The sequence below is a fragment of the Colobus angolensis genome, unplaced genomic scaffold (genome assembly GCF_000951035.1).
Source record: "Colobus angolensis palliatus isolate OR3802 unplaced genomic scaffold, Cang.pa_1.0 Scaffold28, whole genome shotgun sequence".
Lineage (NCBI taxonomy): Eukaryota > Metazoa > Chordata > Mammalia > Primates > Cercopithecidae > Colobus > Colobus angolensis.
The window spans coordinates 4,030,807-4,056,857 of NW_012116043.1; the positions used below are offsets into that span (position 1 = coordinate 4,030,807).

The 26,051-nt window shown below is 49.5% G+C and overlaps 1 protein-coding gene across 1 annotated transcript in view; it reads right to left on the reverse strand.

Annotated features, from left to right (window-relative positions):
- Nucleotides 1-26,051, reverse strand: part of DNAH10 (dynein, axonemal, heavy chain 10) — a 158,637-nt gene that overhangs the window by 24,092 nt on the left and 108,494 nt on the right. Inside the window, exons 47-54 of the mRNA XM_011948576.1 lie at nt 23,696-23,867; nt 17,713-17,916; nt 16,426-16,506; nt 12,864-13,061; nt 12,020-12,181; nt 7,721-7,895; nt 1,837-2,018; nt 594-730 (exon numbers count right to left, since the gene is read on the reverse strand). Coding sequence (XP_011803966.1) covers nt 594-730; nt 1,837-2,018; nt 7,721-7,895; nt 12,020-12,181; nt 12,864-13,061; nt 16,426-16,506; nt 17,713-17,916; nt 23,696-23,867 — 1,311 coding nt within the window. The remainder of the gene's footprint in view (nt 1-593; nt 731-1,836; nt 2,019-7,720; nt 7,896-12,019; nt 12,182-12,863; nt 13,062-16,425; nt 16,507-17,712; nt 17,917-23,695; nt 23,868-26,051) is intronic.

The following is a 26,051-nucleotide window of genomic DNA, read 5'->3' on the forward strand; positions in this document are numbered from 1 at the left end:
AGGCAGCACTTTAGTGGTGCTGCAGCTGAGAAATTCTGCTTTGACCCTAGAGAAACAACTTTAAACATCTTTATGTCTTTTTTTTTTCTTTTTTCTTTTTTGAGACAGGGTCTCACTCTGTCACCCAGGCTGGAGTGCAGTGGTACAATCATGGCTTACTGCAGCCTCCCAAGTAGCGGGCAGTACAGGTGTGTGTCACCATGCTCGGCTAATTAAAAAAAAAATTCTTTTGTAGAGACAGGGTCTCACTATGTTGCCCAAGCTGATCTCAAACTCCTGGGCTAGAGTGATCCTCCCGTCTGGGCCTTCCAAAGTGCTGGATTACAGGCATGAGCCACCACTGAACATCTTTATACCACACTTTCACAGAAAGTTTGAAACTCTTTCAGACCTCGGTCTTGTACACCACCCACACTCTGCCTAAGTGATAGTGGTGTTTCAGGATTACCATTTATTGGGGGGTGGGGGGAAAGTTTATGCAGTTTAAAGTCAGAACCTTGGGAGAATTTTTTCAGCAAAGGTGTGTACATGTGAATTCTGACTCCAAAGGGGTCTCTTGGCAGCGGTGTGGCAGTCTTACATTCGGGCAGTACCTTCTCTCTTTTGGGCTTGATTTCTCTGAAAACATCACAGTAGCCCATTACAGCTTCGACAAATTTCAGCATCCCCAGCCCGGCTTTGCTGACAGCTTCCATTTCTTCAGTCGTGGTATTAAGAGTCTTCAAGAGGCCTAACGTGAAACATGCAATAATTTTTATGAGTGACAAGCTTCATCTTGGGAACATAAAACAGACAAAATAAGCGTAACTAGTTTCTTATTCTTCAGCGGCCCCATGAGCAGGATGCACACAGCTCTCCTACGGCCAACAGCAAGGTGTCACACCAGAATGGCTGCTGCATGGACGGACGTTTCCGACGTGGGCGAGCGGCATGGTTTACTGCCACCCAGGACGCAGGCGTCATGCAGGAGACCCAGGGCATAATGGAGACTCCCAACTGCGCACCCACGTGGCTAACTGGAATTCACAGGCCATTATAGGTCACCTGCTACCTTCACCCGCACCCTCACCCCAGGAGTAATTTCACATAAACGGAAGTCCATCCAATGAAGATTCAGATAGAGGGAGTGCGTTGGGTTTTTGTAGTGATTGGGGTCATTTGTGTTGAGTTTGCTTTTGTTTTTAAGGGGCTAAGAAAAAGAATTTGACAAGAGTCTAAATAAACCATCAAACACAGTGTGAACTTGTATTGCTTTTCGCAAAGACTAACACCATTCCACTATCACCGCCTGGTTGAGCACTGGGCAGGGTCAAGAACTGAGCTCAAAGGGAACTCAGTCCTGTAACCAAAGATGGAGGAGAGGCTGGCCATCAGTGATGCTGGCCACCCCCGTGCCCACTCCCCAGGGACCTCCAGAAGACTTGATACTGACAAGAAGAGAAAGGCAGGAAGTCAAGGTCGGACCAGCTCTGGGCTTCTGCATGTGCACTGAACAGCACAGACAGAACAGCACTGGGTGAGACGCACAGAAGACAAGGCTGAGCTAGGTTCCAATGAGAAGATCTTGTTTCCTGACAGGGAGAGCTAGGACTAGTGCTGAATGGAAGCCTCAGTGGGCACGGCTGCCATCGCCCATCCCCAGTCACTCTCCCAGGGTCACGTCACGAGGCTGCTGCTTTCCTCTGGTGACCATCAGTTGCCTGTTCCATCTGATACCATCCGGCCAGAAGGGGAGGGCCTGCCCACAACAAGCCTCCTTGCCCTCCATCCCTGTCCAGAGCCTGAGATGCCAGACCGAGATCCACCCTGGCGATTCCCATATGTGGCAACACTCACCTTTGATGTTTTTCACTTGGCTCTGGGTAATCGAATCAAAATCGATCTCCATCAGAGACCTCAGGAAATTCGGGTCGGACATCATGCCCTTGGCGGTTTTCCAGTTGAGCTCTTTGTACCCCTTCATGATGAGGATGCATTCACAGACCGTCTGCACCTGCTTCGGGGGCTTAGCAAATGACCTGGCAATAAACCAAGGCACACGTGGGTTCGTCCAGGGATGTGGCCAGGATCTGGCCTGAAAGAGAGCCCCAGAAAAAGGAGCTCAACTAAAAGGCAGTGCCTGGAGCTGATGCTGCATGGAAACAAAAGAAGCCAGGTCCCAACACAAACTGCACTCCTGGGTGGGAGCGTCGCTAAGGGCGGGGCCGGGTACCCCTCTCAGGTTCCAGACCAGGCGCCTGGCACACAGCTGAATCACGGTGCAGGGACAGCATTAAAATACAAACCCAGGCCATCCCCGGAGCGTCTGGGTCAGTGGTTAGGGTGAAGCCTGAGCACCTATGTTTTAATTACACCCTCGGCTGATTCCTCAGACTCTAAATGGTGGTTGCTGTCATTATTGTCATTATCATCATCATCGCCACTATCACTACCACCATCATCTTTCCCCATTTACTAGATGGAGAAACAGGGTCCCAGGAGCTTGCATGACTGGCTGTGCTGACACCACCTTCGAGACCTGGGGTCCCTGCATCCTGGGCTCTTTCCAGCCTATGCTGCCCTGTAATTGTTTTCTGTGGCTTTGATAAGACTAGATCATCACTCTGCTCCTCCAGAACTCAGATGTCCACTGCCCTTGGTCCTCTGGAGAACCAGAACTGCCAACGGAGCAGGAGACAGAACAGCAGCACTGGTGCAAAGGCCGGAGAAGGAACCAAACCCATTTCACTGGGGCATCCTGCTGCCAGGCAAGGTCAATGAAAGCCACAGAAGTCTCCCAGACCAGGCTATGGAAAGACAGAAGTGGAAAGAGAATAGCACAGAGAAGGCAAAGCAGGAAAGGAAGGAAAAGGAGAGAAGAGCAGGAGACAGAGGCCCCAGAGGACATGGAAGCAGTATGGGGGCAGCCAGGCAGGGGCCCAGGCATTTGGGCTTTGGTAGGAGGCTGGGGTGAGCCAGAGAAGAATGAGGGGGATGGAGGGACAGAGAGGGAGACACATGCACAAGGATAGAGACAGAGATAGGGAGACAGGGAGGAGACAGGGAGACAGGGGGGAGACAGGGAGACAGGGAGGAGACAGCCTGAGCAGACTGAGCAAGCTGGAGGCTTTCTGCAATGAGCAAATCCCCCACCCCTCCTGACCCCGGCACCCTCACACACTCCCACGCAGGCAGCAGAGGAGAGAGGGCCCCATAGTGTACAGACAAGCCAGGGCAACAGCCAGGAGGGAGGGAGCCCACACTTCAGTACAAAGCCCAGTGATGAAAGAAATGGCCCTGAGTCACCAGGGAAAGGCTCAGTTATGCTGGTGTTGGCTACTTAGGAAAGCAGCAGCAGCCTGTCCAAGTGTCTTTAAAAGGTTCCTTCAGGGTGGGTGGAAACCAGGCCCCAGCCACTGCTCTGTGAACAAGCAGGTAGGGAAAGAATGGGGGAGATGTTTTCAGGTTCCAGACAGAAAGAGCCCGGGCCTCAGGCAGGGTCCTGAGCCCTTGGGCAAGTTAGGAGCCAGCCAGGGGTGTCGGCTTTCCCATCTGTAAAGTGAGACACAGAACCAGACCCTTCCAGTTCCCAAATCCTCTGAGTCTATGAAAGTGAAGTCTTCTGCTGCTGCTGTGTTACAGGCCACGCTCTGGGATCTCACTTATTGAGAACACACCACTTTCCACAATGCCGGATGACCGAGGTGTGTGAAATATTGAGGTTGCAAGACAAGAGAAATGGAGATGTCTGTTTAATTTGATTCCTTTCTTCCATCGCTAAACAAACTTGGGAATGAGAAAGGGAGAATGATATGCTACCCTCCCTAGAAGAAAATAATCATTTTAAACCCTACTCCCCGCCTCCCAGCGCTCTACCCCTGACACGGCAGCTGTCTCTGCTTTTTCTCCAGCCGAGCTCCTTGCAGCCTCAGAGAAGGTGTCCCCTCCACCTGCCACGACCATGACTAGGTCAGGTCCCAACATCCACTGTCTGAGCAGCAAGGACCTTTCCTTCCTAACCTAATCCTACATCATTTCCCCATGCACATGGGATTCCTATAGGAAAACAGAGTGCCAGCTCCATGCAGTGAAGGCCCTGCCTCCTTGTCTCACTGCTGATCGGCCCCAGTGCCTGCTCAGGGCAGGGGTGGGATGGGGGACAGATACCCAATGACTATTGAATGAATGAAAGGAAGAAAAGTAAAAATCAAAAGCCAGCAACAAAGGGAGCCTTTGATACTTTTATAGTTAGAGAAACATCTACTTCTAATCTTCATGACTCTTCATCTTCCTGCCTTAACATTTAATGATTCCCACAAAGAGGATTGAGTATGATAAGAAGGAAATGCTTTTTAAGGACTTAAAAGATTATAAAATTGTCAAGATGTAAGTGCTGGCTCATTGTGCTTAACATCCAAATGACCTGAGAAAAGCCAGATTTTAGTCATCTGGAAAAACTCAAATTGGATCCAAACTCACACAAGACCCCAGGAAAAAAATCCTCAATAGATAAAAGATTTAAATATAAAAAATTAAACCATAAGAGTACAAAAAGAAATCATGGGGAAATTATTTTACAGTCTTGCAGTGTAATCAGGTCTTTTAACTAGGACACAATATCCAAAAGTCACCAAATAGGTTGGGTGCAGTGGCTCATGCCTGTAATCCCAACAGTTTGGGAGGCTGAGGTGGGTGGATCACCTCAGGTCAGGAGTTCGAGACCAGCCTGGCCAACATGGTGAAAGCCCATCTCTACTAAAAATACAAAAATTAGCTGGGCATGGTGGTGGGTGTCTGTAATTCCAGCTACTTGTGAGGCTGAGGCAGGAGAATCGTTTGAACCTGCAAGGCGGAGGTTGCGGTGAGCCGAGATTGCGCCACTGCACTCCAGCCTGGGTGACAGAATGAGACTCTGTCCCAAAAAATTAATTTTAAAAAAGTCACAAAATAAAATATTGCTAAAATCTGCCACATAAAAATAAACATACATGGCAAAAACAAACACACACACAAACCTCCTAAACAAAGTCAAATGGCCCATGGCAAACCAGGAAAAGATTTGCAACTCACCTTATGGATAAAAAGCTGATCTCCCCACTGCATAAAAAAAGCCCCTGGAAATGGTTTTGAAAAAAAAGCAACAATACCACGGCCCAACAGATAAGCAAACCAAGTTCACAGAAAAGGAAATACACATAACTCTTAGACACATTTTTCACATAGGAAAAAAAAGGCCAGCGTCACTCACACTAAGAGAAATGCAAATTGAAACTACACAAATACCACTCTTCATCTACAACATGTGAAAAATCCAAACGTGATCGCTCCCCCTGTTGGTGAGTCTAGGAAAAAGCAGGTACTGCTCAACTTGGATTGTCGGTGAGGATAAATAGGTTCCATCCCCACGGCTGGGACTGGGCAACAGCTATGAACATTATAAATGCCTATACCCTGGGACCCAGCAATTCCACTTCCAGAAATGTATCCCGCAGGTGGACTCTCCCAGGTGCACAATTAACTATGCTCAGGTTTATTCTTTGCCACGCTATTTGTAAACGCAAAAGACTGGAGACACAATCAACTTATTCAACAAACTCATCAGTAAGGGCTTGTTAAATAAATTATGGCACAGCCACACAAGGGAATGTGGAGGAATGTTCTAAAATATCAGGGAAGTTCATCACATATCAACATGCAAAAGATCTCCAAAGTATATTGCTAAGCAGAAAAGATGCAGAAAGATATGCAGAGGGTGTTAGAGTTTGTATATAAAAGAAGGATAAAAGGATTTGCAGGTATCCCTTGCTCTCCAAACACTCAGAACCTGAAGTCAGGGACAGAAGAGACCCTTGTGTACCTGGTTGCCTTGGTCATGCATGAAAATCCTCGGGATGTGTATACGAGAAATGATACACCCACACTACCTGTTGCAGCGTGGGAAGGTGACCAGAGCTGACAGAGGACACAGTGGCTGTGGGCTTTTCCCAGCATACCTTTTGGATGTTGGAGCCATAATCACGGCTAATGCTTACATGGCCCTGACCATGTGCCCAGCCCAGTTCTTCACATACAGGCTTATATGATCCTCATGAAGACACTGATGCAGCCAAGGCAATTCTTATTCACATTTTACAAACGAAGAAACTGGAGCACAGAGAAGTTAGATGACTCGCTAAATGTCGCACAGCAAAGAGGAAGAGCCATGTATGAATGTGTAAAAATTATTCCTTTTGTACTTTGGCTTTCTCAGGGGTGAGCTGGGCACCTGTCTGCAACGCCTGTCTCACTGCAGGGGACACATGTCAAGCTCTCTATCTGGCCCCATGGAAGCTCCTTCCCACCCCTCCACCTTGGGTTGATGGAAGGGACTCACTGTTCCTTCTCTTCAAATAAATCCCCTTCAAAAATCCTTCCTAGCCTCTGCTCTCACGATGTTTTTATGCTGCTGACCTGGGAGCGGTGCCCCAAATCCTATTACCGGTAGCTAGATATTCCCCTGAGAGAACGTGTGTGGGACCGTGTCTCCTCCCCTCCGCTGGGTATGCACTTCCACTGTGTCCTGGCACCTCAGCCTCAACTTCCAACGCTTAGTGCTGAAGTTTTAATACATCCATCCTTATACCTTCCTTGACACCATTCTCAACATTGAAATAATGACTTCTTGCTGATAACAGTGGCACCTCCAAGTGACCTCCCAAGAATGAACCAGGTCCCCTGTCCTGGAATGAGCTGAATTCCGTGTTCAAATTCACAAATGTTTCATGAACAAGAAAACAAGGGCACGGCCTTGGATAAGGAGTGCTGCTCAGCCTTCACAGGCAGCACAGAGGCAGAGAAACAGGAAGTGCAGGGAACACGCACTACTCCACCGGGAGCCCAGAACGGAAGCCCACTGCTGACCCAGGAATGGAGCCTCTTGGCTGCGAGACCTGTGTGTGGGGCCAGGAAGACTGATCTCCTTCCAGATGAAGAGTGAGGAAGGAGAGAACTGAGGCTCCCACGCTGGGGGGTCTGTGTGGGGCCAGGCAGCACAGAGGCAGAGGCAGTGGGCGGAGGCTGGCACCAGAACAGTGTTCCCCCCTTGGGCTTTACTCACAAGACTCAACTGACCATCAGAGTCCAGGAACAGTGCCCTGGGGAGACCAAGACATGCGGGGAGAAAGTTTGCTGGCCCACGCGACACCAGGTCACCCTCGCTGACAGCAGATGAGCCCTCTGTTGTGGGGGACAGGGTCGTCTTACAGATTGATTTGCAAGATGTATGGGGGCCTCAATAGTGACCTACTCTCACCCTCCTTGAAAGCCTCCTTGGCCAGAAAAGGATTCAGGCATCGCCAGTCTGGCCGTGGTGTGCACACATCTCTGCTGAGCCGTTTTCAGCAGGGCTTGCCCTGTGTTGAGCACTCTGCCCCTGCGAGGGCGGACACTTGTCCCAATGTGTTCTGTGAAGAGCACAGTTTTACCCCACTCCATCCTTCCCTTGGCCTGGGTTCAAGGTCAGCAGGCCCTGCTTCCTACTAGCTGGGGGAGCTGGATGCCCGGGGTGCCCGCCTTATCTCCCTGAGCCTCGCTTTCCTCATCCAAAAATGAGGGCAACAACAGTTCCCACCGCGGAGACAGTCAGGCGTGGAGGCAGCACGTGCTGTCGGCTCCTTTGTAAGCTCCTGGTCGCCACGATCACGGGGACTGCTGGCCTGCAGAGGTAGAACGGAAGCCCAGAATGGCGGCCCGGGCGCGTTACCTAATCTCAGTCACGTCCGACTTGTCCAGCTTCTGCAGCTCCAGCTTCGCGGCCTCCAGGATGGGCATGACCTCCTCCAGGGTCGTCTCGGCCTCAGCCTTCTCCATGGCAATGACCTTGTTCTGCTCCTCTATCTCTATGGCCTTTTCCTCCGCCAGTTTCTTCTTCTCCTCAGCTGCAGGGTGGGGCAGGGGGTGAGTAAACTTGGGCTCAGAGGAGATGCACTCACGGCCACCGGCTCTGAGCGGACTGCAGTCCTTAAAGGTTGGCTTGAGCCCCAGTGGGGATCTAAGGAGCTCTGGCCAATGTGGCAGCCTTAGTGATCTTGGTGGGACAGAAAACCCCACCATGCGTGGGGCCTCCAGCACCAGACAGCCACTCTGACTCCGACCTTCCTCAACTGGCCCACCTGTGTCCCACCCACTCCATCCAGGACAAATCCTGTGGCTCCTGACAGCCCCCAGCCCTGCCTCACCAGTGTTCACTGAGGATGCCGGGGACCCCCTTCTACTTACTGGCTCCCTGCGATCTCCTCTCATCGCCTCTTCCTACGCTCACTCTGGCCCAGCCAGAGCCACCCTCTAAGGAGGCTGCCCCTCTGTCGCCTTCTCTCTCCCTGCCTTGCTGATTTGCTTCATGACACCGATCACAATCGGGAAGTTTCACTTCACCGTTGACTGATTCACTGTCTGGGTGCCCTCACTTACTAGGATGTCAGCACCTCCCCGAGGGCTGGAACCCCAAAACCTAGAGCAGGGCTTGGCTCACAGTGCTTTGAGCAGTGTCACCCCACCAAAATTCGTGTCCACTGGGACCTCAGGATGTGACCTTATTTGGAAGTGGGGTCTTTGTAGATGGAATCAGTTAAGATTAGGTCACACAGGGTTAGGGTGGGCCCTAAATCCAGTGCCTGGGGTCCCTATCAGAAGGCCATGTGGAGACACACAGGGAAGAGGGGCGTGTGGCAGTGGAGACAGACACTGGAGTGGTGCATTTATAAGCTAAGCTAAGGAATACCAAGGGCCGCCAACAACCCTGAGAAGCTGGAAGAGGCATGAAAGATTCTTCCCCCAGAACCTTCAGAGGGAGCGTGGTCCTGGCACCTTGACGTCAGACTTCGGCCTCCAGAACTGTGAGAGAATAAATTTCCGTTGCTGGCCGGGCGTGGCGGCTCACGCCTGTAATCCCAGCACTTAGGGAGGCCGAGGCAGGTGGATCACCTAAGGTTGGGAGTTCGGGACCAGCCTTGCCAACATGGAGAAACCCTGTCTCTACTAAAAATACAAAAATTAGCTGGGCATGGTGATGGGTGCCTGTAGTCCCAGCTACTCAGGAGGCTGAGGCAGGAGAATTGCTTGAACCCAGGAGGCAGAGGTTGCAGTGAGCTGAGATGGCGCCACTGCACTCCAGCCTGGGCGACAGAGCGAGACTACGTCTCAAGAAAAATAATTAATTAATTAATTTTAAAAACTAAATGTCTGTTGTTTTCAGCCCCCAGATTACGGTGCTTTGTTACAGCAGCCGCAGGAGATGCATGCAGCAGGCCTTCTGCAAACAGAGGCTGGCTGCAGAGGCTCTGCCTCCCCCATGCTAAGGTCTCTCAGAATCCATTTCCACAGCTAACAAGCCAGCATTGGCACTTGCAGTATGCAAAGCCGTGCACGGGCCCAGACACTGTAAAGGTCCCCAGCCCAGGCACTGCTTCTCCCTGGGGCAGCAGGGGGATGAGTGCGTCAGAAAAGGGTAGCAAGATCACAAGTGTGGAACCTTCGGAACAGAAGAGCAGAAAGGAAGCTATCTAAGCTGTGAGCATGCCGAGGCGGGGGTGGGGCCAGCAGGAATGGAACACATAGACAACAGGACCACCAGAGCTGGCCGGGAAGGAAGAGGGCTGGTACAGGCCGCAGGAACCTCAGGGTGGGGAGCAGCCTGCAAAGGGGTCCGGCCAAGCCAGGTGCTTGAGTCATGTTGAGGAGCAAAATGATGGGCTCTTTCAGCCAGGCAGGAGCACAGGCTGGAGGATAGGGCAGGTGCTGAAGAGCCGCCCTCAGGAGAAAGGATTGTTTGCACCCCACCCTACCCTCTGCAGGACTTGTCAATGTATCCCATTCCTATGGCCACCAGGATTGGTTTGGGCAAGGGCATGTGACTCAAATCTGTCCAGTCACAGCCAATTCTGGGAGCTTTGTGGGAATGTGTGGGAAAGAAGAGCCCTCTCTCCCCTGGGGATGCTGAGCTAATAGGATGCCAACCTCATGCGGGAGGCTCCCAAACTCTCAGCATGGACAGAGCCTGCTGCCTGAGATGAAGCCCAAACAGAAGACAGCAGAGCCAAGAAAGGGAAGGAAAGATTCCCACTGATGCACTTGAGTCCTAGATCCAGCTGTGTCTGAAGCCAGCATGCCTCTGGAATCAATGCGTTTCCACTTTAGATTAAGCCACTTTGAGCTCAGTTTCCACCATTTGCAACCACAATAGTCCTGATCGGGACAGGCAGCCTGGAAACAGAGATCCTAGATGAAGCTTCCTCCAAAATTCCAAGTGGGAGCAAGGTGACCCTGGACAAGGGTGACGGCAATGGGGAAAGAAAAGCAACCACAGGTAGGAGAGGCACTAAACATGGGTGTGGCAAACAGGTCGTCCTCAGTACGAACTGCAGCCTGGGCACTGGGGGAGGGGCTCTCTTGGTTGTGAGCTTCCTCGAGGCAGGGGTTGAGTCTCATTCAGTTTCTAGCCCCCACTCTCCCTACCATGGTGCCTGCCATGAAGCTGAAGTCAGTATCTGCTGATTGGACAGATGAATACGAGGAATAACAGCTTCCTTCAAGACACTTCCAGTCTAGTTTTACATCTAAGGGGCCAGGAATATATAGTTTTTTACATTTAGGGGGCCAGAAATATATCGTTTTTAAAAGACAGATCAAAGCAAAGTGCAGCTATGTGGGAATGAGGCATTTGATCAAAGTTCTGGTAGAAGAAACACAGATAGGAAGAGAGATGTGGTATGGATATTCTCAGCAGACCGAAGGGAGAGAAAGAGCAAATTACTGCAGGACTCACACGGGCATGAAGAGGTGATGCTGTGAGCAGGCGACAGGGTGTCATGGGAAATTAGGTGGGCAAGATGACATAGAGGGATTGATGATGGCCACAGTGAGGACTCAGCATCAAAACAGGCAGCAGAGAGTTGCCACAAATTCCTGGGAAAGGATATCTATCGATTAAGTTGCTTTGGTTGCAAGCAACAGAAGCTAACAACGGTCGAGTTAAGAAAAATGTGAAATTGTTATAAGAAGACATGGTAGCTCACGGACATGGAAGATGCTGAAACACATAAACTAGGGGCGCCTCGGGGATCTAGGCTCGGTCACTGAATGCAGTCTCTTCACAGCACTGCCATGCAATAAATGAACACAAATAATCTTCAGTCTTTATGTTGGCTGACTCAAAATGTGCAGTCCCAGATAACTTCTAATTGGTCTGCCAGGGTTAGAATAAGCCCATCCGGATGGCAGGCACTGGGAGTTGGGGAGAGGCAGTTTGCCAACACAAAGTTAGGGTGCTGGTGCCAGAGTGATGACAAACGGATCCTGTGCACAGGGCCAGGTGTCATGACAAAGAAACTGAACCAAGATGACACTTAGCAACACAAACACAGATCAGCAGGAGAAGCAAGAGGCAGGCAGGTCGAGTAGCATCTGCAGGAATCTGAGAATGAGCTGGGGAGGGTACACATCAGAAACCAGTGGCCCAAAGACCTAGAGAAGAGGATTAGAGGCCAGGCACAGAGCTGTGGGCTCCAGGAGCTGTCCTGTGCCTGGCATCGCAGGAGGGTAGAGTCGTCAAGAGCAGGACAGTGCAGGTGACACAGAGGCTTGGCCAGGAAGACCGAGGGAAGGAGCTCAAGAAAGAACCTTGAAACAGCTTCAAGGGGAGCCAAGAAAGTCCCGCATCGATGATGCCAAGGCTTAGGTCATTTCAACCCACGGACTTAGTTCACCAGCCCATTGAGGGTCAAGTGACTTTTCCACTTCCTGGCACATCCTCCGGCTACCAGCACAGGGGCCTACATATGGTAGCGTCTCAGTGCTTATGAAAAGGGATGAGACTGGCTGGACACGAATTCAGAAAGAAACAGGAATTGCAGGGTCAAGATGGCATGCTTGGTGCCTACAAGCAGTTTCGCAGGGACGTCCTGGCAGAGCCCTGTCCTGCTGGGGGATGGGCTGCCCTGGCCCCACCCTCACTCACCTACGGTGGTGTTGGGGATGGGCTGCCCTGGCCCCGGCCTTTACCCACCTACAGCGGTGTTGACAGCGATCTCCTCCAGCAAGGCCTCACAGGCGGCGGACTTCTCGGCCAGCACAATCTTCTGCTCGGCCAGCTTCTGGTTCAGCTCGTCCAGCTGGATGGTGGCCTCCTTCAGCTTGTCCAGTCCCCCATCCAGACGCTTGCACTGAGCTGAGGAAAGAGGGCACCTATGTTCATTGTCGAGGTGGCCACTGTTCCCAACACAATCACTGGGATTTGCCTAACTTCAGCTTATCAAAACAAAACAAAACATTTTTATAAGATGGCACGTGTCTTTTGGTACCTCCACTGCCATATTGGGATGGCATCAGCCAAAATGAATATATATCTGAAAACAGTGCTTCCCTTGGCCAATAGCCAGAGCACTTTTTAAAAAGCCCTGTCCAGCAGTGCATGCTGCTGCAGCAGACAGTATCTCTAATGTGTGCCAGGCATGGTGGCTGCACCTGTGGTCCCAGCTACTCAGGAGGCTGAGGCGGGAGGAGCACATGAGCCCAGGAGGTTGAGGCTGCAGTGAGCCATGACTGCACAACTGCACTCCAGCCTGGGAAACAGAGACCCTATCTCTAAGATAAAAAACAAAATTGAAACATTGCTAATGTGATGAAAATGTAAAGCTTCAAAGTCTATGACTCAACACTGAGAATAAAAATAAGGACATGCCAGGGTTCTACCCACATGAAAGAATTGCTCCAAGACACAAAATCCAAGATGTGCTTCGCTTGGCCTCAATACTGAAGATGGCTGATCTTACTAAAGAAAAGATCAGCGTTCGAATCCTCACCCATAAATAAGAATGACCTCTGTCAACCACCCCATCCCCCAGGCTTACCTATATTATACTGAGTTTTCTCATCCAGCAATTTTGAATAGGTGTGAATGAAATCAAGGTAGTTCTTGGGAGTGACATAGTTGCTGCGCCTCAATTTCTGTAGAAACTGTTTGCTGTAGTGGCCCACGGACTGGTGAACCAAAACAACATGCTTTACCACATTTTCTATATTTTCTGCTGGGATCATTGGATTACACCCTGAAGAGGAAGGAATAAAAAATGTATTTTTCTTTTCTCTCTTTCCTTCTTTCTTTCTTTCTTTCTTTCTTCTTTCTTTCTTTTTTTTTTTTTTTTTTTTGACACAGGCTCTCACTCTGTTGCCCAGGCTGGAGTGCAATGGCGTGATCATGGCTCACTGCAGCCTCCATCTCCCAGACACAGGTGATCCTCCCACTTCAGCCTCCCAAGTAGCTGGGACTACAGGTGTGGGCCACCAAGCCTGGGTAATTTTTTGTATTATTTTGTAGGGGCGAGGTTTCACCCAAGTTGCCCAGGCTGGTCTCAACTCCTGAGCTAAAGCGATCGGCCCACCTCAGCCCCACAAAGTGCTGGGATTACAGGTGTGAGTCATCGCACCCAGCCATGTTTCTTAAGAAAGGAAAACAGTGGCTCTTCAAAGAGTCAAATATAAAATTATTATATGACTCAACAATTCCACTCCTAGGTATATACCCCAAAGAACTGGAAAACAGGGACTCAAGTGAATTCTTGTATGCCAGCGTTCACTGTAGACTATCACGATAACCACAAGGTGGAAAGGACCCAAGTGTCCAGCAATAGAGGAATGGGTGAACAAAATGTATCCTATCTATACCAGGGATAGTATTCACTTGTAAAAGGAATGAAGTTCCGATGCTGAAACATGGATGAGCCCCAAAAACATGATGCTAAGTGAAAGATGCCAGACACCAAAGGACAAATATTGCCTGATTCCATGTACACGAACCCTCTCTAGAATAGGCAAATTCATCCAGACAGAAAGTAGATTCGAGGTTGCCAGAGGCTGGAGGAAGGGGCGGCGGGGAGCTAGTGTTTAATGGGTATGGAGTTTCAGTTTGGGATGATGAAAAAGTTTTGGCAACAGATAGTGGTGTTGGTTTCACAACATTACGAATGTGATTAGTGCCAGACGTACATTTCAAAATGCTTAAAATGGAACATGTTAGGTTACATATATTTTACTGTGATAAAAAAATGATGTTAAAGTTTTTAATAGGACAAGAAAAGAACAGCTATCACTTATTGGTGGCTTTTCCGGACCACAGCAGTGATCCATGCCAATCCTTTTTTGTTTGTTTGTTTGTTTTTGTTTTTTGAGACAGGGTCTTACTCTGTTGCCCAATTCCTTCCCTACTGTTAGGAAGCCCTGTCTTCCCTAAAGGCCAAGACACCATGGCAGAAGAGCCTTGGGTTTTCAGAAGCAATCACCACCTCTGTCTCTGCCTGTTGCCCTCCCCGCCCGCCCAGGGGCTGGGTGGGATTATTCAGTTACCCACCGCTGGATGACACCCAGCACATACTGGCAAGGGTGAGCCTTCCCATACACCCGCTGAAAGAATTAATGATGGCTTCCAGTGTCAAGATCACATCACCTAGATCATCTGATAGGCTGTTAAATGCATTCAGCTCAAAGCAGAGAATGTCTCATGTTAAAATGAAGGAAGGAAAGACAGATTGAAAGTACCAATTAATCCAGATTCTGCAGAGCTCGTCTTGTTATTCCGGGGTTAGCAAAACACAGCCCCAGGGCCTATTTTACAGTGTGCAGGAAAAACTGTGCCTCACAAATACCTGTGCCTTTGGGCATAGTCATCTCAATTCCAGGGGATATATTCTGTGTGTGTGTGTGTGTGTGTGTGTGTGCACGTGCACGCGTGCGTATGCACGTGTGTGTGTGTGTGTGAGAGAGAGAGAGGTCCTACTCTGTTTCCCAGGATGGAGTGCAGTGGCACAAACTTGGCTCACTGCAACCTCTGCCTCCTGGGCTCAAGCAATTCTCATGACTCAGTCTCCTGAGTAGCTGGGATTACAGGTGCCTGCCACCACACCTGGCTAATTTTTGTATTTTTAGTAAATACGGGGTTTCACCATTTTGCCCAGGCTGGTCTCGAACTCCTGGGCTCAAGTGATCCATCCACCTCGGCCTCCCAAAGTGCTGGGATTACAGGTGTGAGCCACTGCGCCCAGCCTCCAGGGAGTATATTCTAAGGAAAAGGAGTTCTAAGCAAATTCTAGGCAGCATTATTTATGATGCTGGAACACTGAATACTGAAAGCAAACACAAGCACTTCACACATGAAAATGGTAAACACGCCTCTGAGAACAAGGGTACATCTGTGTCAGGGCTGGCCAACCACAGGCCAAACGACACATCCAGCCCACCCCGTTTTTGTACATGAAACATAGCCATAGCGATTCGTTACGTATTGTCTGTGACTGCTTTCATGATAAAATGGCAGAATCGAGTAGCTGCGAAAAAACTGTAAATATTTACCATCTGGACCTGAGATATATCATCAGAAAAGAGTCATTCTCTTGGCCCCTTTTCCCCTAAAACTGCATTACGATTAAAGTTATGATGTCTTCTTATATAGGAATATTTATTTATTTATTTATTATCGAGTACAGATTTGTAAGGTTGAAACTATTTTCAAGGTTACCCAGTGTCATTCCTCATAAATCTGCTCAAGTTAGGTCCAAAGAAAAAGATGTTCCCTGAAGACAGACTTCCTTTCTTCTTCAAAGATTAAAATTAATATCCGGCTGGGCGCCATGGCTCAAGCCTATAATCCCAGCACTTTGGGAGGCCAAGACGGGCGTATCACGAGGTCAGGAGATCGAAACCCTGTCTCTACTAAAAAATACAAAAAACTAGCCGGGCGAGGTGGCGGGCGCCTGTAGTCCCAGCTACTCGGGAGGCTGAGGCAGGAGAATGGCGTAAACCCAGGAGGGGAAACTGCAAGGAGCTGAGGTCCGCCCACTGCGCTCCAGCCTGGGTGACAGAGCGAGACTCCATCTCAAAAAAAAAAAAAAAAATTAATATCCAAGGCCTTAGGTGTTTGAAACACTAGAAATGAGAAAGCAGAATGTTTGCTGAATTGTCCTTGGAGCATTCTTTGGGTAGAGGCCAGCACGTGTTTTCTACAAAGAGCCAAACAGTACTCATACAGTCTCTGTTGCAATTATTCAGCTTTGCAGTTGTAGCATAAGAGCAGCCAGAGACAATATGTTAATTAATGAGTGAGTCTGTGTACTAATAAAACTTTATTTACTAAAACAAGTAAGGGGCCAACTAGACAGCAGACCATGGTTTTGCCAACTGCTGCTGTGGAGAACACCTAATCAATTTTTATCCTAAATTGTCCTTGTTAAGTCTCCTGAAATATCTTTGGGCTAAAACACCAAATATAAATCAAAAACATACTAACAAAATTAAAAGCCATTTGTTACCATAGGGTTTTCCAGTGAAGAAATCTACAAGACCAGAATTCAAAGTCAGAGAAGTGATAATAAATTGCTTTGTTGTATCAATAATGTAGTTCCCATAACAGCTGTGACTTACCTAGAAATGACTTTGCAACTGCATGGAGGGCTTGGGGAGGCCAGGGCATGAACCAGTCAATACCAGTGTTATTTACCATACCTTGAAAGGAAAGAGAGATTAAAAAGATGCTCCTGGCCTGGACAATGTGGCAAGACTGTCTCTATAAAAAATACAAAAATCAGGGCTGGGTGCGGTGGCTCACACCCGTAATCCCAGCACTTTGGGAGGCCAAGGCGGGTGGATCATTTGAGGTCAAGAGTTCAAGACCTGCCTGGTCAACATGGCAAAACTCCATTTCTACTAAAAATACAAAAATTAGCCAGGCAGTACTGGTGTGCACCTGTAATCCCAGCTACTCAGGAGGCTGAGGAAGGAAAATCGCTTGAACCCAGGAGGCGGAGGTTGTGGTGAGCCGAGATCGCACCACTGCACTCCAGTCTGGGCAACAGAGTGAGACCCTGGATCAAAGAAAAAAAACATCAGCCAGGCAGCGTGGTGATGTGCGCCTATAGTCCCAGCCACTAGGAAGGCTGAGGTGAGAGGCTCACTTGAGCCCAGGGGGTCGAAGCTGCAGTGAGCTATGATAGCGCCACTGCACTCTAACCTGGGTGACAGAGCAAGACTCTGTCTCAAAAAAAAAAAAAAAACCAGAAAAAAGGATGTTCACTCTGCAACCCTGAGACACTCAAGAACATGGATGCCATCTACAATAGCCAACAAGTTGCTGAATGAGCCAGATGTATCCAAATCTAGTTCATCAAAAGCAGAGTTCCTCACCCTTGGCGCTATTGACATGTGAGCTCTAATCCTTTGTGGCAGGGGCTGGTTGTGCACTGTAGGATGCTTTGCAGCATCCCTGGCTTCTACCCAGTAGATGCCAGTACTACACTGCACGCTCCCTGGAGGTGTGACGACCAAAAATGTCTCCAGGCATTGCCAAGAGTCTCCTGGGAGACAACCTCCCTCGCCCCTGCCCCACCCATTAGAAACCTCTGCTCTAAAGGTTGGCATGTGGCTGGTGGAATTTTCCCAAATGGAAGGAAGCAGGGAGCCACCCTCCACACACTGCATGTGGGCCTCGCATGCAGGAGCGTGGGCACATCCTCCTGTCAGGGGGACATCATCCACGCCCACTGGCGTGGATGGGGCAGTGAGCCCCAAGCTACAGTGCAGAGCCCACATTTCCACCTAATGGCCATGTCTTGTTTTGCTTTGCTGGGGGAACCTCTAGAGGTGTGGACAGACCCTCAGTCACACACCCTGCCAAAGCAGGGGAAATGGGTTCCCAGGCTCCACCACGGGTACCTGGGAAGTTTCTGCACCAGGTCCTCAGGGTGTCCCCCACTGGCGACATGCCCAGGACAATGTGCAGGTTATTTGCACTTTTGTTCACGAAGTACTGCCACACGGACTCCTTGGCCGGCCCCATGCCTTGCTTCAGAGCTTCCTGTCCAATCTGACTCAGGATAGACTCCTTCTCCTCTTCAGGGAAAAGCGCAGGTACAATTCCTGGAAAAGGAAGACATGCTGATGATCTCTCTGAGTCCCAGGGTCACGACCTCTCTAGGCGCTGACTGAAGTGACGGAAAGTGTGGAAACAGCCGCAGGTGCCGAGTCCAGAGAGCAGGGTGTGGGCCTGACTTGAGACCCGAGGCTTCCTGCTGCCTCATGGGAAGCCCTTAGAGCTGTCTGTCAAACGGGGATCCTAGACGCTGCCAGCTCGCCTGGGAGGATGACCGTGAGCATCACAGGTGAGCATACGGAGCATGAGGAAGCCTCACTTGCCTGTAACTCGGAAGCAGGGATTTACAGCCGGGATTTGCCCCCAGGAAATACGGGGCAATGTCTGGAGATATTTCTGCTTGTTGCAACTTGGCAGGCAGATTGCTACCGGCATCCAATAGGTCAAGGCCAGGGATGCTGCTGAACGTCCCAGAGTGCCCAGGAGAGCCCCACCACAAGAACAACCCAGACCCAAACGTCAACAGCACGTGGTGTCGAGAAATCCTGGCTACGTGGACTTCTTCTTTCCCATGTCTGCGCCGTTCCAAATTATGTAATACATTTTAACGCCCTCTCTGACGTTCTCCTGTGCAGGGAAGAGTTAACGTGGCAGGCCACAGCTGCTCACCTCTGAAAGGCCCACTCACCAGGTGGACCCAGAGCTGGCACCTGGGAACTTAGATTCCTGAAGGGCTTTCTCCCCGATTCACTGCTAAGAGTGGCCCAACGTGGGATGTGGTTTGGCTCTGTGCCCCCACCAAATCTCATGTCGAATTGTAATCCCCAGTGTTGGAGGTGGGGCCTGGTGGGAGGTGACTGGATCGTGGGGGCAGATTTCTCATGAATGGTTTAGCACCATCCCCTTGGTGCTGTTCTTGTGAGCGTGAGTGAGTTCTCATGAGATCTGGTTGTTTGAAAGTGCGCAGCCCCTCCCCTAGCCTTGCTCCTACTCTGGCCATGGGACGCGCCTGCTCCCCCTTCACCTTCTGCCGTGACTGTAAGTTTCCTGAGGCCTCCCCGGAAATCAGCACCATGCTTCCGGTACAGCCTGTGGCACTGTGAGCCACATAAACCTCTTTTCTTTATAAATTATCCAGTCTAAGGTATTTCTTTATAGCAATGCAGGAACAGCCTAACCATTGTGCCCACACTGCTTGTGTATGCAACATCTTCTGTGCTGACTACCCGCTCTCCCTCCGGGCATCTGGGATTTTGGCACATGCCAGGTAGAGGTGCCTACATGAGCACCCCAAGAAAATCCCAGAGCACTGAGTCTCCAACTAGCTCCCCTGGTGGGCAGTACTTCACAGAGTTGCCACAACTCGATGTTGGGGGATTAAGCGTGTCCTGTGTGATCCCCCGGGGAGAGGACTCCGAGGCTTGAGACTGGTCTTCCCCAGGGTCCCCCATGTGCCTTTTCCCTCTGCTGATGTTGCTCTGTGTCCTTTTGCTGTAGTGACTCACAGTCGTGAGCAAGACCACATGCTGAGTCCTGCGAGTCCTCCTAGCGAGTCACAGAGCTGGGATGGTCTTGGGGATCTTCGACACCGTCCCCAAGACTGCGAGAGACAAAGAGGAACTCACTCCCCGTGCTCCGCCTGCCCTCTCAGTCTCTCGCTCCCCGTGCTCCGCCTGCCTTCTCAGTGTCTCCCTCCCCGTGCTCCGCCTGCCCTCTCAGTTTCTCCCTCCCGGTGCTCCGCCTGCCCTCTCAGTCTCTCACTCACTCCCGGGGCCCCACCTACCCTCTCAGTCTCTCGCTCGTTCCTCTTCCACCTGAACTCAGTGCTGGGCTCTCCCTGGATGGTTTACTCGGGTCCCGTGGCTTTACAAATCATGTGTCAGTGACTCTGAAATTGATATCCCCACCCTGGGCCCCTATTCTGAGAACCAGACTCATGTACACACTGCCTATGTATTATGGCTGAAGTTGCATGTCCCCCCAGAAAAGACAGGCTGAAGTCCCCCGAGTAGCTCAGATTGTGACCTTATTTGGAAATTGTCTTTATAGAGATAATCAAGTGGAAATGAGGTCATTGAGATGGTCCCTAATCCAATACAACAGGTGTCCTTATAAAGGGAGGAAATTTGGACACAGAGACAGATAGCACACAAGGGCAAGGCCACGCGACGATGAAGACAGGGATAGGAGTGCTGTGCCTACAAGCCAAGGAACACCAAAGACTCAGCAGCCACCAGCAACAGATTCCCCCACCCAAAGCTCAGAAGGAACAGGCTCTGCTGACACCATGATCCTGGGCTCCTGGCCTCCAGAACTGTGAGAGCAGATTTCTGTTGTTTTAAACCACCCAGTTCGTGGCACTTTGTGACGACAGCCCCAGCAAACTAATCCACTATGCGACATCACATTCGCACATTGCTCACCTAGTGCAGCAAACTCAACACGCTGCCAATGCCACAAGCCCAGACCTGGTCTTCCTCATCTCGGCGAATGGAAGCACTGATCACTCTCTCTGCCAGAAACCCGGGAGTCGCCCTTGATACCCACCCCTCCCCCACCTACATCCAAATCCATTCAAGTCCTGTTGGGTCTGCCTCGCGAATACCTCGTGAATCCACCGGCTTCTCTCTGACCCCAGAGCCGCACCCTCCTCCAATCACTGTCACTTCCTGCCTACACTGCAGGGGTAGCTCCAAACTGGACACCTCTCCCATTCCTGTTCCCCTCTAATCTAGTCCCCATGGGGCACTGGAGGGATCTTTTAAAAACAAATTTTGGCTGGGCGCAGCCTTGGTCCCCTGCCTGAGCCCCAAAGACTCCCCTGTTAGATATCAGACCATCTGGCAGTTACTCACCAGGGGCCCTTTTGGCCCAACTGTGACCAGCAGTCAGTCAACAAATGCCACCACACCTGTAACCCCAACACTTTGGGAAGCTGAGGCAGGAAGAACACTAGAGCCCAGGAGTTCAAGACCAGCCTGGGCAACACAGCAAGACCCCATCTCTTAAAAAATTTTTTTTAATTAGCTGGCTTTGGTGGGATGCACCTGTAGTCCCAGCTACTTGAGAGGCTGGGACAGGAAGATAGTGTAAGTCCTGGAGCTGGAAGCTACGATAACCTATAATCATGCCGCTACATTCTGGCCCGGGGAACAGAGCAAGACCCTGTCTCTGAAATAATTAATTAAATAAAAGAATTAAAAACCCATAAATCTAGACTACATCATTGCACCGAGAATAAAATCTTATCTCCTATAAATGACCCACAAGGTTCCACGTCATAGACCCCTCCAGCCCATCCCGATCCCGGCACAACAGCTCCATAAAGGTGTCCATGGCATCCTAAGTCCAGGAATCTGCCAACAGGTTTCCTTATGTTTCCTGCAAAAAGGACTTTGCGGATGTAACTACGTCAAGGATGGTGAGGTGGGGCGAATGCTCTTGATTATCCAGGTGGGCTGGAGACAATCACAGGGGTCCTTACAAGAGAGAAGCAGCTGAGTTTGCATCAGGATGACAGAAGCAGATACTAGAGGGATGCAAGCCAAGCAGCCACAATAGGGTGGCCTGGAGCAGTTGGAAGACACAGGGAAACAAAGTCTCCCCAGGAAGCTCTGAAAGGAACCAGCCCTGCCAACACCCTGATTTTAACCCCTTAAGACCCTTTTCTGATTTCTGATCCCCAGGCGCCTAAGGTAATAAATCTGTGCTGTTTGGGGAAATTTGCTACAGCGGCCACAGGGAGTATGATCATACACCATCTCTCAGGCCTCAGCTGAAAAGTCTCTACAGTGACGCCTTCCCTGCCAGCCCTGAGACGGCTCCTGCCCACACTCTCTCTCACAGCACCTCCCCTTTGCTCTCGCGACACTTGCCACAACCTGCAATTGCTGTATCTGTTTGTATATTTGTTGTTGTCGTTAACCAGCCCACTCACACCCTGAAATGTATGCTCCAAGGAGAGCAGAGGTCATGACCGTCTTATTCCCTACCAAGCCCAGTGTCTGGAACAAACACTGTGGAATAAATCCAGGTGGATGACACAATCCCTCCTCTCAAGGAGCCGACAACCCATTGAAACGGAAGCAACTTAAAATGTAATGATCAAAATGCAGCAAATATACACTTAAAATGTTGTGCATTTCCCTGTACATAATTTTTACATCAAAAGAAAACACTAAACAAAACTTGAACTCTACATAGTGCCACACAGAAGCATTTAGCGGGGAGAGCAGTGACGTGCAATTGACTTTGAAAGCATCTAAAAACGAGATGGGTGGAAGCAGGGAAGGAAAGCTGTTTACATGTGTGACAGAGCAAGTGCAGTAAGACGTGAATGGAGGGATCCAGACGGCGTGCCGGCAGATGTTCACAGAAATAGTTCGTTCAGCCTCACTGTTATGTCAGAGATATTTTATAGTAAACGCTGGGAGGCTAGGGCTCCGTGAATAACACGGCAATATAATAATGAATGTGGTCAGGTCCTGAACCAAACAAGCAACCAATGAAATAGGTCCCTGGGAAAGAAAAGAGGTCCCTGTAAGCCATTAGGCCAGGCAGTCAGCAGGGATCTTTGCAGGGCCCCAGGGCAGATAAGATAACAACACAGTAAAAGCTCGGCTAAGATGTTAAAAGTCCTGTGTTCAAGTCCCGCCTCAGTGCCTTCCCAGCAAGGTGCCCTTGGATAAGGTAAGTGGCATCTCCAGTAGATTTCTGGGGCAGCCATGACTAATTACCACAAAGCGAGTGGCTTAAGACAAGAAATACAGACACCCGACTCTCTTGCAGTTCTGGAGGCCTGAAATCAAGGTCTCAGGGTAACCTGCCAAAAGCTCCAGGAGAAAAATCCTTCTTTGCCTCCTCTGGCTTCCGGTGGCTCCTGGTATCCTGTGGCTTGTGGGAATCTTTACGGGACCTTATTCTCTGTGTCTTCAATCTCCCTCTGCCTTCTCTTATAAGGACGGCTGTCACTGGATTTAGGACCCACCCTAAATCCAGGAAGGCATTTCAAGATCTTTAATTTAATTACATCTGCGAAGACTTTTTCTTAAAAAGGTCTCGTTCACAAGTTCCGGGGGTTTAGGACCAGGATGTGTCTTTTGGGGGCTGCCATTCAGCCTTCTACATTCAGCCCTCTCCAGGGGGCCTCAGTTTCCTCAGCTGTGATATGTACCTTCCCTATTAGGTTTGATCGTTTTTCAGTTGTTTTTGTTTTTGTTTTGTTTTGTTTTTTGGAGACAGGGTCTCACTCTGTTGCCCAGGCTGGAGTGCAGTAACATGATCATGGCTCACCACAGCCTCAACCTCCCAGGCTCAAGCAATCCTCTTGCCTCAGCCTCCTGAGTAGCTGGAACTACAGGCTCATGCCATCATGCCTGGCTAACTTTTTAAAAATACTTTTGTAAAGAAGGGGTCTCAAACACCTGGGCTCAAGCCATCCTCCCTCCTTGGCCTCCCAGAGTGCTCGGATCACAGGCAGGAGGCACCACACTCGGCCTCTCATCAGGTTTTTGTGGAGACAGGAATGCATGATGCACACTTAGCACGGCCCAGGGCAGGGCCAGATGCCCAGACACCACCTGTTCTTACTGCAAGGGCACTGCCATCATCGCAGACGGAGAGAAGGGGGCACACTTGGGAGACTCCAGGACAGGAGGAGCCAAGGAAGATAATGAGACCTACCTCAGGGGCCCACGGTGAGGGAGGAACAGGGACACCCGGCCAGGGCTAGCCACAGTGTCTGGAGGTGGTAACTGCTGAAGAAAGCGACCTCCCTTCAGAGCTCAGCAGGGAGCTGGCCACAGCGGGCACCAGCCTGGGCTGTACCTGAGGTCAGCATGTTATTGATGAGCTCCAGGAAGCCTTCCTCAGCCACATGGGCATCCGTGAACAGAAAGATCATCGCTTTGTTCTCGATCCCGAGTTTCAAATAGAGGCTCTTCAGGTCTTCCCGGAAATTGTTCTCCGAGTAGCCTCGGCTCAGCAGGATCTCAAACACCTGTAACACAGACACGGAGCACACAGGCGTCACCATCACCAGCCTCCCTTCCCTGCAGGCTCTGGGGCAGGGGTGCTGGAGGACAGCGCAGAGGGCACGGGTCTGTCCAAACTCGAGGAAGTGGGTCAGGAAAGAAGAGTCTGGAAGGGACTCCCTGTTGTGGAACAGGAGGGGGAAGCCCCATGAGCCTAGCAACAGAGGAAAGCGGGGAAGAATGCACCCCGAGGTGAGCGCCAGCCATAAACTGCAGTTTACAGAAAATCAGACCCCATGGGAAGATGCACACAGGGAGAAATAAACAGGCACTTTAACTTCTTGACAGGAAATCAATGTACACACGAAATCGACGTAAATGTGAATAAGGACATAAGTTTAGAGCACGCTTTTTCGGCTCAAGTGTTTCTTTTCTCTCAGAAGTAGAAATTAAAACTTTCATTGCAACCAGTGACTGTCAGAAACATGTCAGATTTCCAGGAACTGAGAGATCTCTCTCTGTTCCCTACCTCCCTCAACCCTGTGCATTGATACACATGCTTCACTCACACTGTCACACACACAGTCACGCTCACGTGGTCACACTCAGCCACACACTTGCACCCTGGCATGCACTAGAACATATGCTCACACACACACACATACACGTGCGTGCACACACACCCACACGCACGGCAACCAGGATACCTTCTGGCCAATAGACTCTGGTCTCCAGCTCTGCCTGTCGCCTGCAAACCTTCCTCACCCCTCCCAAGTGCAGCCGCCTTCCCTCCCCAGCAGCTCCTGGCACTACTCTCTGAACACCTGTTCTGACCCCACTACCCAACCCTCTCCACTTCCTCACTTCCTAGGGCCCAGACACAGCCCTCTGTGTTCTCAACCTCCTCCAGATCTCTGTCCCTCAACATCCTCTCTGCTGTTCCTCGAGGTGCTACTTCAGGGGAAAATGCCTCAGATTTACCTGGACAAATCAACAGAAAAAGAAAAAAAAACCTTTCTAGTGGGAAATGCCTTATCCTACAGAAAACTGTGGAAAACAATTGCAAAACAGTTACATTTTAATAATGAATGATTTCAATTATGTATTTCATCAGATTTAAAGGTAGATCAAGCATATTAGTTTTTCCCTTTTTTACAAATACCTCAAACAAAAGGCCAATATTTGTGAAATATTGGAAGCTGGATTCATTGAATGAGCTGTGATTGCTCTCCTATATAAAGAGTTCTCACAAATCACTAAGTATATAAAGAGGCAACTCACAAAAGAGAAAAGGTAAATGTCCAATGAATGTATAAAAGGATATTCAAACTTTACTGTTAATTGGAGAAAGGGTCATTTAAACTGCAATATTTTCCACCTATAATCTTGACAAATACCAGAATGACAATATCCAGTATTGGCAAGAATATGTGAAAATAGACATTACCAGTTGCATAAATTAGCATAATCCTTTGTGGTGGGGTGATTGGTTGTTAATAAAGACACTTTTTTCCTTTCCTTCTGTCCTGCATCCCCAGGTCCTTTCCACTTCAAGGAGGCAAGCTCCACATGAGTTTAGGTCCAACCTTTCCAGTGCAAAATCTGGTGCCATGCAACAAAAGCCTTAAAAGAACATACACCCTTTAACCTGCCAATATACCAGTTTCTAAAGAAAGTGATCCTATGAGGATCCTATATTCAAAGATACACAAACAAAGGTGTTAATCACTGCACTGTTTGTAATAAGAAAACAAGGACAAAGCTAAATGCCCACCATTGGAAATGGGTTATGTGTGGCATATCCAAACAATGGAATACTGTCCATTGTTTCCAAAGACAGTGTAAATACATATTCATTGACTTGAAAAGAGGCAGTGATACAGTGGGGAAAAATTACATAAGTTATGTATAACATTAACCCATTGCTGGTAAGAAGGAAATATGTTTGTATATGAATGCACATATGGTCCTTGACTTCCTCTGGTTCAACTGAGAATTTTTTGACTTTGCTGTGGTACAAAAGTACTACACTTTCAGCACACTCCTCAATTTACGATGGAGTCACATCCAGATTAAACCCACTGTAAGCTGAATATATAAATCAGAAGTGCATTTTCAGCTTATAATATTTTCAACTTATGATGGGTTTATTGAGACAGCCCTATTGTAAGTTGAAAAGTGTACATTATTCTTTTTTTTTTTTTTTTTTT